The following is a 16,406-nucleotide window of genomic DNA, read 5'->3' as shown; positions in this document are numbered from 1 at the left end:
TCACGACAGTCACATTTAAGTCGATGTTGGCGTGTTGTCATGTCACAAAGTCCACACAGCTAATAGAAGAGGAAGGGTTGATAAGGTGAAAGATTGCCATCATAACAACAGATAAGTTCACATTTCTGCTGATAGAATTTCAGCAATGAAAGAAGCAATGAGAAGCTATTCAAGCTGTTGTTCTGCTCTCAATGGGGAAATCATGCTGATCTGTATATCACATTCTCAGCATCAGGCGCTGTAATTGGCACCTTAGAGCACCTAAATCAAAGAGCTTTGTCAAAGAATTACAAATACATTCACTGAAAATTATGTGTACTCAATATGTGTGTTATGAGTGAACTTGAGTGGCACATAAAGACAATCAGGTGGATGGAGAAAAAACACAACTGTCTGGAAACAGAGTTGTACAGTTTATTTTTGCCATTTTTTCCAAAAATAACTATTTAAGTATTATGTGGATGTGATTCATATGTCTAAAAAAATCAAGAGTTCAACTCTGTGTAACAAGTACTTGTGCTTTTTTGGTCTACAAATGAAGATCACATGTTTTATATTGTCTTGAGTAGAATACACAACCGTGTACCCAATAAAATGTTTCAACTCCATCAGTCACAATATAACAAAATATCAGTTAAAATATGATTAAATATATTGTCAACAACAATATTAATTCATTGGCATCAGTGTGGTATATTCAGCTAAAAAGAGAAGAAAGTTAATGTAATCCCTTGTTGCATCCCATGTTGGTTTGTGGAAGAAAACCAGTGGATTTCTCTGGTACCTGTTTTACAGTGACGCGTCTGGAGGCAGAAAGAACAAAAGGTCAGTGTTCTACTTCTTGCATCTCCTCACATCCTCTTTTTAAAGAAAAGCTTTTGACATAAATCAGAATTACTGTCTTTAACTTCCACCTGGAAGCACGTTTTAAGTCGCGGCAACAGCAATAGAACAAAAGCTGTTCGCTATAATTGAGGTCGCATCTGAAATTTTATGCATGCCCTTCCCCTCTCTGAATTTTAGAGTCTCAACAGAACAATAACACACATAAAAATGTACCATGCATCCTTAGAGCAGCACACAGCCCTTCTTCTTGACCTTGGTGGGCTGTGGGCATAGCACAGCCCGGATGGCCTCATCAAACACTGTCTTTAGACCTCTCTGAGTGAGAGCAGAACACTCCAGGTATTTTACGGCATCTGTTCGCACACAAACACAAGCACACATAACAGGTTTGTTAATAGCACCTCCTTTTTCTCGCTATATATTATAAGCATAGTGCTGAGTCATCTCTGATCTGTTCTGAGTAGGATACTTAGCACCAGATGTCTGGGTGTATTAGGTGTGCACAAATCTGTCATAATTTGTGTAGGAGGACTAGCCCATGTGTTCTCCAAAATGCTAGTTCAAATCGTACCGAGAACAAATTGCATTTAGCATCTAAATCTGTAGCCCGATGTGTAGTGCTTTGTAATTTTGTGTATTTAGAGACTATGTGGTAATTATATGTTACAAAGGAACCAGACAATAAACAGTTTTTGCATTTGTCTTGTATCTTAAGCTTTCTTTTTTCTCTCTCTTTCTTTTTTTCTATGAACAGATTTCCAGCAGAATTGTTGCACCTATAAACTGTTTAAGTCTGGAGCTCAAACAGTGGGAAAAAAAATTGTTGTTTATTCAGAAGTATATAACTTGTGTTCAAAAGTTTGGGGTCAGTAAGATTTTTTTTTTGGTAACACTTTATTTTACAGTGTCCTTGTTACATATGTTATATGTACTTACTGTAGCAATAACTGTAAATTATCCATAATTACATGCAACTTGATATTATTAAATGTATAATTACACTGTAACAAGTGTAACCAATGTGTTAATGTTTTTGATAAAAGTCTCTTATGCTCATCAAGGCTACATTTATTTGATCAAAAACTGCAGTAGAATCAGTAATTGTGAAATGTTATTACATTTTAAAATAAATGTTTTCTATTTGAATATATTTTCAAATGTAATTTATTTTTAATATGCTGATTTCTTATTATTACCAGTGTTGAAAACAGTTGTGCTGCTTAATATTTTTGTGGAAACTCTTTGATTATTTATTTATTTTTTTTGTAACATTATAAATGTCTTTCTGTCATGTTAATCCGTCCTTGCTGAATAAAAATACTGATTTCTATTAAAAAAATCTTACTGACCCCAAATTTTGAACAGTATTGTACTGTCATCCAGCAATATAAAAGAACAAATCCACCTCTGCCACCTCACCTATTTCTTTGGCCAATGCAAGACCCTGTGGGTAAGTGATTGGTGCCAGTTTTTTCTCCTTCAGCTTCTCAATGGTCTCCTTCTCATCTCTCAAATCGAGCTTGGTGCCAACCAGTATAATTGGAGTGGAAGGGCAGTGGTGCCTCACCTCTGGATACCACTAGAGGGAGCAGAGGAGCAGATCAAAACAATTAATTCACTCCTTTTTATCAGCCCATCTCTAGACTCTATGGCAGGGGTGGCGAACGCCGGTCCTGGAGAGCCACAGTCCTGCAGAGTCACACCCCCACACACATCCCCACACACCTGAACAAGCTAATCAAAGTCTGAAGGGTTACTAGAAAGCTACAGGCAGGTGAGTTTTTATCAGGGTTGGAGCTGAACTCTGCAGGACTATTGCTCTCCAGGACCGGAGTTCGCCACCCCTGCTCTATGGAATTTCTCTTTGCCTGTCTGTTGTCAAATACATGGACTATAAAGCTATTCATTTGCAAAGAGTTGAGATTTTCTCTACTTTTTGATGTTTCCACTGCTTGCTATTCCTTGCTACCAATGCCACAATCCCTGTACAAGTGAACAGAATAAGTAAAAATACACGCTAATGGACACGTCCAGCTTGTTCCCCTTTGTCTCTGTCAATTTTAGATGTGCCAAGGCCTTTTCAATGAAAAGATTGAAAGTGTGCAGAGTATGTGAAAAATGCAGCAAAAACAGTTTCTAAGTTAGTCATTGCAGAGCAGAGGAAAAAGATTTATGAAAACCTATAGTGCACAAGGACTGCTGCACTTTTCAAGGCCTGGCCTCTGAATGTGGTCTTTAATCTGATGCTCACAAACACCATTGTTTCCATACACAAAGCAACCCATGCAGTCACGTTGAGCAGACCTTGAACGGTCAGTGAGCACAAAAGAATTGCTACAGTAAACCCACGGTGTCCTTGCCATCCCAACAGACAAGTTCCAAATGGCAAAACCCCATTTAAAATAAAGCAGTCATCAATTTACATATCTGCTAACACTGTAGATGACGTTACTGTTATGTTTTGAACTATAGTTTAAAAAAAGTGCTTCACACTAGCTTTACAAATGCAGACCAGGCACTGTACTGTGAACTAAAGGGCACACAAAAGATCACTTTAAATAGAGCAATAAACAAATCTTTCCTTGATGTTTCCATCCATTCCCTTTCAGTCCTATGCATTTGATCTACAGAAGATCAACTACTAGTGCTTTTGTATGCAAGGTTTATTTGTTTCCTCTCTTCAAACATATTAATAAAAGACTTCAAAAGGGCTCAGAGACAAAAAATGGTGGGCTTCGTTAGGGATCAGCATGTCTCCAGTGGCATTTTTGAGTATATACGATTGCCGGGTGGGTGGGGCGCTTTCTAAGCATCGCTTTTTTCTCGGTCAAAGCAAACCATTATTGCAGTGCCACGTTTTCACATACTATCAGCCTGTGTCAGTAATGAGAAATGATCTCTTCACATTAAACTTGTCCGTGACAGGTAATTGCTACCGAATTTGTGCGCAAGCACGGATCACGTGACGTCTTGCAACATGCATCTAAGCGCTTTCCTCTCCACTTTAAATAGATTTTAATTTGTCTCCTCAACCTCGCACAATCTATCAAGACTACATTTGCATATGGCCAGTGTTACCATGGTTACTACTCAGGAATATACTGTTGAAATAATAAAGGGAAAGACCGGGAGGGTAGAAAAAGCAAAGAGTGAGAAGCTTCTGAACGTCTTTGATTGGGAGTGAAAGCAAAAAGCATTAAGGAACCGGGGAGATGAGATTGCCATTGTTTGAACTTAATAACTATTCAAAGGGCTGTTTGTGGACTTGTTTATGCGAGCGCTGATTTTAAGCAATGTAAATTGGACCGGATTAAGCCTCCAGTGCTTCTGGAGTTATTGATATCACAAACAATTTGCTTTCCATTCCATCTCAGGCACCTTAAACGTGCTGCGGGGTCCTTGATAAGGTCTGGCATAACAACAACAACAACTCAACAGAAAAGGAACTTGCTTTCTCTTTGCTCGTTCATTTTTGTCTTTATTAATGAAAAGATATCTAAGCCGGTAGAATATTATAAAGCTATCTTCCTGTTTGTGTTTGATTATCAGGATTCCTTTTGTCAATTTGAATCTGTTTTTGTTTTTTGTCAGTTCTCTTTGTATGTCTACACCATCAGTTGCCTTCTCACTAATGCAGCTTTATATTACCATGCTCAGTTCGGCTAATATTTGTAATAAAAAGTTTCGCTCTTTTAGTCACAGTTAATCCGATAGCTGATGGCAAAGTAACAGAACAATAAAGATCATTTGGGTGCCAATAAACTGCATAGGTAACACTTAGCCTACAATAGGGCTTTTAAAAAAAAAAAAAAAGTTTGGTTCCTAAACTCTGGAATAGCCTTCCTGATAATGTTCGGGCTCAGACTCAATCTCCCAGTTTAAATCTAGATTAAAGACACATCTCTTTAGCCAAGCATTCACATAATGCATCTCATATTGTTGTACTCCAGTTATATCAGATCAAATGCACATGACTATCTTTGCTTAATGTTATGAACTGCAGCTACGCTAATTGTTCTCCATTTGCTTTTCTGTTTATCTCGGGATCCCCGTCCCGAGGTGGCTAGAGGATGACGCAAACTCTGGATCAGCATTCACCATTCCAAATTTTGCTATATATCCTAATCGTTGTTATCATGTATTAATTACTTCCATGAGCTCATTGTTTCTACCTTAAATTAATAAAATTGCTTAAATACATTGTTAGCTAACTGCGCTGTATATGTACATTTCTGAAATTACATAATTTGGACAGTCACCTCTGATAACAGATTACTCTAAATTGTAATGTTGACATGCATTTTCTGTAAAGCAGCTTTGAAACAATATGTATTGTGAAAAGCGTTATACAAATAAGTGTGAATTGAATTGAACATTGTTAAAGTTAGTTGATGAGTAACAATGCCAATGAACTTTTACAGCATTTAATAATCAATGTTATTTTCCATATACTAATATTATTTTTAACATTTTAAGTGCTATAAATTAATATCAGGCTATGTTTAGACTAAATCTTTGGACACACCATTTGAATACTTCAAGCATTTCCGTCATCAGTTTTGATGTTGTGTGGACATGCACATTTTTTTTTATTTTTTGCCATGTTCAGACTGCCAGCAAAAATCAGATTTTTTTCATATCCACATGGGTTTTTGAATGTCTGGACAGCAAAAATAAACGCATGAAATTTTTTGTTTCAAATCTGATTCAAACCAAATATGAAGGTGGTTTGAAATGCGATTCCAATCAGATTTTTACAGAGGCATCTCAGTCTGGACGTTCTGGAGGTTTAAATCAGATTTCATCACTCTTAATGCGATACACAACAATACCGTCAAAGCTGGTGACAGAAATGCCATGTGTTCAAATAATATTGTCATATGTTCCCTTAGTCTTGGTTGGACTTTTGTGTTACAGTACTTCCTGTCCTGTGCCATGTTGTAGTCCTTTGTAGTTTTTCCCTGTTGATTATTCTTCCCAGGTGTGTCTTGTTCATCTTGTTAAGCTTGTTTGCCCCATGTATATATAACCCTTGTGTTTCTATTGGGCTTTGTCAGTCGTTGTTTGGTGTTCCCTGTGTGTGCATCTTCTCCTAGCTTGCAGTGTTTCTTGGCTGTTGTTTTGTTTTCATTTTTATTAAAAAAAATGTTACACCTAGATCTGACCCATTTCCTGCATTCTTTGGACCCAATCATGACAAATATGTTTAAAGATTTTAGCATTTTGCTGTGCGATGGAGGAGTTCTGCAACTCGACTCGACAGGGCACTTTTTGGAGAGTGAGATGATGCACCTTCACTTTTCCTGCATCCGTTTTGAAAGCCTCATCACATACGTGGGTACGCCTACGTCATTACCAAAGTAACTCATGCAGATAGGATGGTTATGTCTGGACAAACAAATCTTATTTGTTGACTTGCAATTAATAGTGCGGGCAATCTGCCTGAAAAGATCTGATTTGAAAAAAAAATCTGATTTGCCTGTAGTCTGAACTTAGCCTAAACTTAACATAGCCTAAACTTAACATAGCCTAAACCATAATCGATTGTGTGTTATAAAGAAATGTTATTTAAAATGATTGTTAATCAAAAATTTTAAAATGCTGTAAAATTGTTTGTTTGTTTGTGATAATGCATTAACAAATGTTAATAAATTGAACCTTATTGTATTGTTTTACAACTGCAAATCTGTACAATGTTCTTTTTCCTGTAGAACACAAAAGAAGATTTTGAAGAACATTGGGTTCTAAACTTTTCAAAACATATTCTTGTGTGTTCCACTGAAGAAAGAAAGTCATACAGGTTTGGAACGACATGAGAGTGAGTAAATCGTGACAGAATTTTGATTCTGGGGTGAACTATCCATTTAAATCTGCAAATTTTCTACAGTCAAACTGCATTTTGATCAATAATCTTTTCAAACAGAGAAAGATGTCTATGTTTATCCCAACAATAATCTATCAATTTAAGTGGAGAGAACAGGATGTGTATATATATATAAAAAAAATCAAACATCAAACAAGAGCTTTTTCTTAAAAAGAAAAAAAATTACATTCTGAAAAGATCTGTGTAGCTGTTCTGGTTTACCAGCTAGACCAACACTAACTACATTGTAAGACAGAATCCTAGTAATGGCTTAAGGGAGTAAAGACTAACCATAGTAATACAAGATATCAATCGCAGAATCACAAACCAGATTCAAAGGTAACCTAACCAGCCTACCTGAACGCTTGCAGGCAGTACGACACTATCTCTTTTTGCCCCCAGGACACTAGATTATTTTCTGATTGCACTACACACTCAGCAGAGAACTGTCATTTTGACTTATAAAACAGCATTCTCTTTAGGGATCACCCTTAAAGATGCTCTCTGTCAGGGTGAAATGGAATCAATTTAAACACTGAACCTGTAGCAGGACACTAAGTGGTGTGTATCTGTCAGGCTTCTACAGTTGCATTAACGGAGAACACGGCAAGGTCACCTGAGCTGCTGGCACTGTTTTTATACTCCCTTAGGGGGGTTTGTAAGTGTGAAGTAGACAAATAACTTACTAAATAGAGTCAGTATTGAATTAACCTTTTGGTTGGCTGGAAAACATACAGGTAAAGATGATGTTGTGTGTGATAAATGCTTCCTGAGAACAAAACACTTTCTCTTTCAAAACGGCTGAATGCCGTTGATGGAACTCAGCCTTTAATTTGTTACTGTCTGAATACTCACAAGGCCACGCACATTTTTATAGCAGCTGGCGTTTACGTCATGTCCACTTTGAGTGTCTCTATTTCATTATGACTCTTACATCTAGTGAAAGTCTGTAATTAAGGTCAGTAAATGTATCTTGAATTAATGCACAGTGGCATCTAGTGTCCAGTGCAGTACAGAGCAAGTGATTCAGGGCACGCATGAGGGTATGTGTACATGTGGGAATGTGGCAAGCATGCATAGAATGGCAGCGGGTTATTGTGTGGGTGAATGTGAATAGGCTCATGCTGGTGTGACTGTGCTTGTATTCCATTAAAGGGTTAGTTCACCCAAAAATAAAATTTCTCTCATTTATTACTCACCCTCATGTCGTTCCACACCCGTAAGACCTTTGTTCATCTTCAGAACACAAATTAAGATATTTTTGATGAAATCCGAGGGTTTCTGAACCGCACATAGGTAGTAACGCCATTGCACCTTTTGAGGTCCAGAAAAGTAGTAAAGACATCAGTAAACTAGTCCATGTGACTACAGTGGTTCAACCTTAATGTTATGAAGTGACGAGAATACTTTTTGTGCGCCAAAAACAAAACTACTTGAAACTACATAAAATAATGACTTTATTCAACAATAAAGTTCAGAAACCCTCATCAAAATATCTTAATTTGTGTTCTGAAGGTGAACGAAGGTCTTGCGGGTTTGGGACGACATGAGGGTGAATAATAAATGGCAGAAATTTCATTTTTGGGTGAACTAACCCTTTAAGATCCAGATTAAACCATCTGTAAGGACTTACCTTGGCTCTGACGTTTTCAAACGATGCTGGGCTCACCAGAGAGAAACAGATGAGAAACACATCCTGCAAAAATACCATCAGGGGATGTTTATTTTGACGAATAAACTGAACAAATGCTATCATTCATACGTTTGGAGTTAGTTGGATTTTTTTTTTTTTTTTACTAGAAATTGATCATTTTATTCAGCAAGGACACATTTAATTGATCATTTCTATTCAATTCTATATTATATTATAAATGCTGTTCTTTTGAACTCTTGAGCAGCAAATCATCATATTAGAATGATTTCTAAAGGATCATGTGACACTGAAGACTGGAATAATGATGCTGAAAATTCAGCTTTGACTTCACAGGAATAAATTACATTTTAAAATATATATCACAATAGAAAACAGTTATTTTAAATTGTATTAATATTTTACTGTTTTACAGTATTTTTGATCAAATAAGTGAGCGTAAGAGACTTCTTTTAAAAATTATTTAAAAAATTACCGACCCCAGGGTCTGTCATTGAAAACAACATTGATTGATCACAATTATGAATATTCAAGGTGATGCATCCCACTAAATGTTTATGGTGGTGTGTACCGTCTGAGGGTAGGACAGTGGCCGCAGTCTGTCGTAGTCTTCCTGTCCAGCTGTATCCCAGAGGCCCAGGTTGACTGGTTTGCTATCCACCATTACATTTGCTGAGTAGTTATCAAACCTGAGTGAAAATAGTCAACCCACACAATCTCTCAATATTTCACCATCAGTGTCAAGTTCAACATAAAAATATAAACAGTTCAATCCTCCTCTATTGTTGTGGTACTCACACTGTGGGAATGTACTCCCCAGGGAAAGCATTGGTAGTGTAGCTGATGAGAAGACAGGTCTTTCCCACAGCTCTGAAAAATGCAAACAACAAAGAAAAATAGAGACAGTTTACTGTCAGATTGCTGGAAAACACACAACATACTGTACTATCAGTAAAACACATGCTGCTAAAATGACTTCAAAGTACGCTAGGTGTCTGGCGTAACCATCATTTAATAAGAGGAACTGGTGCACTGTATTTTCATAGTGAATTCACACATTTGTTCTCAAATACAAAGTACATTGTATGCAATCCTTTTTCAAGAACTAGGCATTGAATGTTTAAATCCTAACCGCATACAGCAATTCCATACATGAAAGGACAGATTCTGTATCCACTTTGTCTGTACTATTGCTTGTCATTGCTCAAAGGACTATTTCACACAGAACAAGTTTTTGCATGCCACGGCACTGCTTTTTAATTGTTTTTCTATGTAAACATGCATAGACGTCTTTTACGGTTGCACAGCATCCAACACATCCTCCATGAAGCAAGTGTTGTTATAGAACTTCAAATTTTAAAGTCACAATGAAATTAAAGTTGCCAAATCTTGTTTTTTGTTTTGTTTTTTTATGGAATATTTAAGTATTTATTATAAATAATTTATCAGTGCACATCATTATTTATTTAAAATGTATGCGCCCTAGATCTTTAATCAAAATAACAGTGAACATGATTTCACCAAGTCAACATCTTTGTTGGTCCTGGAACAACATTCTAAACATCTAATCACATTTGAGGGACAAGTTTACACTTTATGTCAAGTTTAGGCTTACAACCAGGGTTAGGTGCTTCTACATCAGTGTTATTCACTTATCATTTGCCTCTGATTTTAGGGATAAGTTATGGGTAGGGGTAGATTTAGGGGTAGGGTTAGGGTTAGGACTAATTTTTCAGAATGGATGTTGTTCCAGGATCAACAGAATATGTTGATCTAGGAACATCTTTTACTTAAGAAAATATCAGCAACCCTTAAAATAATTTCCCCTCCCTCTTGCAGCGACATCTTTTCTCTGATGATGTGTTTACCGGACATATATGTTAACATATGTTTCAATTATCAAAGATGCGATCTCAGAGAAGAGAGATATTAATGGCATTTCACACTCCTTGAACCACACACAGGTCGAGATATTAAACCTGCTAAATACCTTTCGGGCATCGGAGACACATCAGCGCTCGCCTCATTGATAATTCAAACATAAGCGATTGTCACTCATGTGACGTAAATATCCAGACCCATCTGCAATCCATCCAAGTCGTGTAGTGTGAAATGTTTTGACTGGAACTGACATCGGCAACGACAAAGAGTTTGTGTAGCATGAAAAGAACAGCAATCTGACGACTCTGAAAGTCGTGTGCATTGGTTATTTAATTAAAGCTTGAGCATTCTGTGCTGCGCTTTTTTTTCTATTACTATTAATTTTACCTTTCCTCATTTTTTAAACAACCCCTTACTGATGTATATCACTCCTGTAAATAACTTACTGTTCTTTTGTGAAAAAATTTTATGTGTGTGTGTGTGCATTCCGTTTGCAGCTCTTATTGTATTACCAACAACAGAAGATTACCCTCAGGGCAAAATAATTTGTATATACTCAGAAATCCTTTCATACAACTAGAAAAAAAAAAAAACTGCTTTCTCAGTCAGATCCAGGGATAGTTATGCCACATGCAGAGCTGTGACAGCAGACCAGAGCAACTCAAAATACCTCACAACAATTGTGCATGCTTTCATAAACTCAAAAAGAGAAAATGACATTCAGTATGAAAACAGGTCACCTGAAACTGCAAAATAAACACATGGGCTGAAATAAGAGCGTACGAGACATAAATTCCAGTGGAGCGCATGTTGACGCATGCAGGCAGCAAAGTGAGGAATGCTGGGATTCAGGAGCCTGTGGCTACATCTCCCTCACATCAACAATCACTGGATCTACTCAAGGGCAAGGCCAAAATCACACGCCTCTGGCTATACGCGCTCAGTCACATCACAACTATTTGCTATCTTTATTGCACACACTACTGTGCCCGATTTCTCTCTCTTGCTCTCTCTAATATGTAGACATAAAAAGCACATGAAAAACACATCCGTACACACATGTGGCAACAACCACACAGGATTTGAGTTATCCAGACTTGTTTGCACTTGACTGAAGGGCTAGGCTCTGGTGTATTGTGCACCGTAAGGCATGATTCAACACCAAAAACAGAAGAAGTCAACATAAAATTTCAGTAAAGTCACAACGAAATAATGTAATATTAACAGAATTGAGTCTGTGAGTGCAGCCACTGTGGAAATCAAACATGCCTTACATCACCGAGCATACTTGAATAAACTTTAATCTACACAAATTCCAGTACACACTGGAGACAGTGCGCTGAAAACATAATTAGAAAACAGTGGGAGATAACCGTTAAGAGGTGCTTTCTGAGGCTCTTTGAAGTTGTGAATCAGATATAGATAGATACAGAGAGAAAGAGAGCGAGAGAAAACTCAGTATGGGGCCTGGCATTGTCGTGACAGGATGACAGGAAGTTGGGCGGTGTCATCCAGGAAGAGAGACAGCGAGGCTCTTTTTGAAGTGTATCTTTGAAAATGTGCCCCTGGTCGCTTCAACTTGTTCATTCCGTTTTTCTCTCTTTGATTGTAAAACGTAAACATCTTCTGCATCTACTACAGCTGTATAACAATGTGATCAATATTAGTGTGTACATGTATTTTTGTGTTACAGATCTTGAGCTGATCGTGTTAAAGTGCAGAGCCTCGTGCTTTAGCAGAGGCGGCTTCTACAGAGAACAAGAGAGTTGATACAGCAAACTGATACTGGGAAGAGTGTCAGAAGAAGTGTTAGAAAAAGTAGAAAATATCCACCCGGATGTCATGGCAGTTCAGAGAACTGAGCAGATATCATGTGATAGCATCAGAGTTAAAAACAAAACAAAAAAATCAAAGTACTTCAGGATGTGTGTTGACATGCATGAGTTCAGTTGCCAATGCATGACAAAATATACAATCTATTCCACGTTACTGCAGTGCTAAAAATCTGTAGTTTTAAAGTGTTAGTTGAAATGAAAATTATGTAATTTGTTACTCACCCTCATGTCGTTCCACACCCGCAAGACCTTCGTTCATCTTCAGAACACAAATTAAGATATTTTTTTTAAAATCCGATGGCTCAGTGAGGCCTGCATTGCCAGCAAGATAATTAACACTTTCAATGCCCAGAAAGCTACTAAAGACGTATTTAAAACAGTTCATGTGACTACAGTGGTTCAACCTTAATGTTATAAAGCAACAAGAATACTTTTTGTGCACCAAAAAAAGAAAATAATAATAACTTTATTCAACAATATCTAGTGATGGGCGATTTCAAAACACTGCTTCATGAAGCTTCAAAGCTTTACGAATCTTTTGTTTCGAATCAGTGGTTTGAAGTGTGTATCAAACTGCCAAAGTCATGTGAACTGTTGAAATTTTGAAACACTTGTGATGTAACGAAGCCTCGTTTACTGAAATCACGTGATTTTGGTGCTCCGAACCACTGATTCGAAAGAAAAGGTTCATAAAGTGTCAAAGCTTCATGAAGCAGTGTTTTGAAATCGTGTTTGAAATTGTTGAATAAAGTCATTATGTTGTTTTTTTTACACCAAAAAGTATTCTCGTCGCTTCATAACATTAAGGTTGAACCACTGTAGTCACATGAACTGTTTTAAATACGTCTTTAGTAGCTTTCTGGGCATCTGAAAGTGTTAATTATCTTGCTGGCAATGGAGGCCTCACTGAGACATCGGATTTCATCAAAAATATCTTAATTTGTGTTCTGAAGATGAACAAAGGTCTTATGGGTGTGGAAAGACATGAGGGTAAGTAATAAATGACAGAATTTTATTTTTTGGGTGAACTAACCCTTTAAAGTTTACATTCTTTTAATTCAGCTAAGAGGTCACACTGTGACGTATCAATCTTCTATTGGTCACGTCTTAATGTGATACGAAATTTGCAGGTCAGAGTTCACCAAAATTTGGAACCCACCGAAATTCACATGAGCTTGCATTTCCATCTCCCTCATTCACATGGAAGTCAATGGAATGAAAAGTGTAGCGTAACCATCCCTTGACTCCATAAAACCCTTATGAATTATGATGCACATAAGTTTAAGATCTAGAGGATTTAATATGTAACAGTAGTTTAGGATGACTAGTAATGAAGTGGAACACACAAAATAACTTTTAAAGAATCTTCACATAAACATTTTCCATTCAATGACAGCTCACAGTGACCACAGGCTGTCCATTATATGCACTAGATTTCAAGTATGAAAAAGTCAAACAAAATATTTGCATGAGGAATAAACCAGATTGAAGTTATCTCTTTTTGTGATTAACTTTTTATTCATTTCAATTTCAAAACCATTTACATACACGACAAATACAAACAATAAACTTCACCACTCACAGTTAACATAAACTACACATAACATACAACATATATACGTTCCAAACAGTCTTACACACCCCTACCCAATAGGACCCTGTACACAAAAGAGAAATAAATAAATAATCGCCACCTTGGAATTATAAGGTTCTATCTGCATTCTGAGCAGTTTTGAGATATTAAGCTTCAAAGTTTTTGCATTCCATACTCCTTTGTAGATAAGGGGGGGGGGGGGGGGGGGGGGGGGGGGGGGGGTCGTCATAACTAAATCCTTTGATTGAAGTTTGATATAATATTCACCACCGCTGAGGCTCTCAAATCAAATATAACATTGTATCATTGGTTCTGCAGTCTCATAACCAAACGTAATGTGGGCAAACATAGCACAGTCCAATATGGACTAATTTTGTTACATAGTGCATGCTTTTTTTGACCTTGTTGCAGCTGAACAGTCTGTGGTCACTTCGAGCTGTCATTCTATGAAAAAGATCTATATGAAGATTCCTCAATTTTTTAAATTAATAAATATTGACAGAATTTTCAATTTAACACCATTTCTTCCCCCTTAAGGTGTAAAAGGAGGAATTTTCAGCCAGTTCAGCGACCAATATGAGGAACTTAAGCAGCTGGGTCATAGCATCAAATGCAAGAGGAAGTTAACAGCTTCAAAATGGAGAACCGTGCACAGGGTTTAAACAGGATATCCTCAAAGCGAAAGCACCTCTCCCCTGCTGCCATTTGCAGATGTTAGATGTTCCATTGAACATGGCCAAAAAGCAATGCATTAACAGTGCATTTTGATACATGTCATTCACGAATTACAACATTTCAGCAACATAAACCTCCAATCTACGTCCCTAATAACTGCTGCATCAGCATTCTGCTTTGCTTCCAGATCTATACATCAGCATTGCTTTTATTTTTTCAGTTCTGTCTCCTGCATTATATAAATCAGATGAGATAAAGTGATGTCGCAAATCAAAACCTCATATATGTTGTTCCTATGCAAATTTCCCCTCCTCCTTTTGAAAAGCAGCTTCAGACTCACATGTTTCGAAATCAGAGTCATCTCATCCTCCATCTTGAATCATGACTGTCTGTAGGTCAGCATATGCTCTAGAAACACCTAACATGTTTGTCTAACAGAAAGCAAACTACAAGCTTGACATATCTGGGTCTAAAGGAATAAAGGAGAATTTCCTTCTCTGTCATTGTCAGTCATCTTGAAAACAGACTAAAAAGTACCATTTTGACTGCATGACTTGATTCTGTATGAACGCACTCGTACAAAGAACAGATACTTGTTGTGTTCCTTGCACTGCTATGATGCATACTTCATGGAAAACATGCTTGGTTCACTAGTAACAGCCCAAATGTTTACAGCCTGATGAAGTGCCCAATTGTGTAAGCAAACATTCCCCAATGTTTTTTGACTTCTGAACCACAACAGGCCCATCAGTAAGGTTTGGCTTCAACAACATTAGACCTAGAATGGGTTCATTTTAACTCTTATATTAATTAGCATTATTAATGTTAATTCCCTCATACATTTATTTTAATCAATTAACAAAGCAAAATCTAAATCTTACCCTGCAACCCTTCTTAACCACTGGTTTAGACCATATGATTTCATAACATGCTCATCATGACCTTGTCACTCACAGAATAAAGAAAGTATAAAAACCTCCAGAGGAATGTGACCCAAGTGCAACTGATGTTTCCTTTTTGATGAAAATCAGGTATCATGTGTGGAATAACTTCCTGGACACTGTATTAACTTGCCTGTGAATGTCAAGACTTTAAATATCTCTGTGACCCCCCAATCTGACTATACCAATATTGCTCATCTCAGTGCTTATCTTTTAGCCAAACACAACAGTAGTTCATGTTAAATCAAGAAACCTGTAGGTAGGTTATTTTATATCCTTAAACCTCAAAACAGAAAGAGAGAAATTTGAGATATATGAAGTGTATTCAGGCATGACCTTATAGGTTCAGCAACTAACCTGAGCCTGAGGCTATATAAAGTAGGCTGTAATACAAAGTGTCTCACGTGACAAATGAGGAAATTAAAACTAACCGACAGACGAAGCAGATAAAATAGCCTAAATTCTTTATAAGACATCAGCAGTGCCCTTGAAAACTCCAATAAACGCTATTAACCCAGTTTCAAATGAATAAACATTAATAAACAAGAAAATATAATCCATTGTAATGTTTACGAACAACTTTAAAGGTAAAATGTGAAAAACAGATTTTGCTAATAAATTAATTTAAGAGTTAGCTTTCTTCACTCACCCATCTCCGACCACCACACACTTTATTGCTTGCATTTTCCTATACTTTCGAAAAACTTTTGCCGGCCGCCGCTGTAAAACAACTGTTAAGGAACTAAGTTGTAATACAGGAAACAGATTTGCTTCTTCAGTGTGTCGGTTCTATCTCTCTCTCTCTCTCTCTCTCTCTCTCTCTCTCTCTCTCTCTCTCTCTCTCCCTCTAATCTGCGCACTCGCTCATGTGGCTGTGACAGTTTTGGACGTGTCTGTCTAGTGTCGAACTGTAAGAGGAAGTATTTAACTTATAAGTGAAAGACATGAACGCGCTCAATATCAGTGCGTGTTACGCATTACAGTCCACAAGAGGGCGATGTCGAATCATCATTGAACGTGCCTATTTGTACACTTATAAAAAAAAGTTTTAGCCCTAAAGAGTTGGCCAATACGTAAAACATATTATGAAATAATGTGCACGTGTGATGTAGTTTCCAGT

At 37.1% G+C, this 16,406-nt stretch overlaps 1 protein-coding gene across 2 annotated transcripts; it reads right to left on the bottom strand.

Annotated features, from left to right (window-relative positions):
* Positions 1-394: 394 nt before the first annotated feature.
* Positions 395-16,192, bottom strand: rac2 (Rac family small GTPase 2). 2 transcript variants are annotated; one of them, XM_051887633.1, is made up of 7 exons: positions 15,936-16,192; positions 9,159-9,230; positions 8,932-9,049; positions 8,343-8,405; positions 2,266-2,425; positions 1,048-1,199; positions 395-803 (listed from the first exon to the last, which is right to left on the bottom strand). In XM_051887633.1, the coding sequence occupies exons 1-6, from the start codon at positions 15,968-15,970 to the stop codon at positions 1,069-1,071; spliced, it is 579 nt and encodes a 192-aa protein (XP_051743593.1). In that variant the 5' UTR covers positions 15,971-16,192; the 3' UTR covers positions 395-803; positions 1,048-1,068. The 2 variants fall into 2 exon arrangements, with proteins under 2 accessions (XP_051743593.1, XP_051743592.1); XM_051887632.1 differs by having other exon boundaries at positions 1,060-1,199.
* Positions 16,193-16,406: the final 214 nt, after the last annotated feature.

The sequence above is a fragment of the Ctenopharyngodon idella genome, chromosome 3, assembly GCF_019924925.1.
Source record: "Ctenopharyngodon idella isolate HZGC_01 chromosome 3, HZGC01, whole genome shotgun sequence".
NCBI classification, from domain to species: domain Eukaryota; kingdom Metazoa; phylum Chordata; class Actinopteri; order Cypriniformes; family Xenocyprididae; genus Ctenopharyngodon; species Ctenopharyngodon idella.
The sequence above is the reverse complement of the archived record's forward strand: the minus strand, read 5'-3'. Positions and strand labels throughout refer to the sequence as shown.

Excerpts from the sequence above, each read along its gene's own strand:
- rac2 (XM_051887633.1), bottom strand. The coding sequence starts at position 15,970 with ATGCAAGCAATAAAGTGTGTGGTGGTCGGAGATGG. Across the intron at positions 9,050-9,158 it reads GGGGAGTACATTCCCACAGT|GTTTGATAACTACTCAGCAA; the intron begins GTGAGTACCACA and ends ATTTTCACTCAG. Across the intron at positions 1,200-2,265 it reads TGCATTGGCCAAAGAAATAG|ATGCCGTAAAATACCTGGAG; the intron begins GTGAGGTGGCAG and ends GTGTGCGAACAG.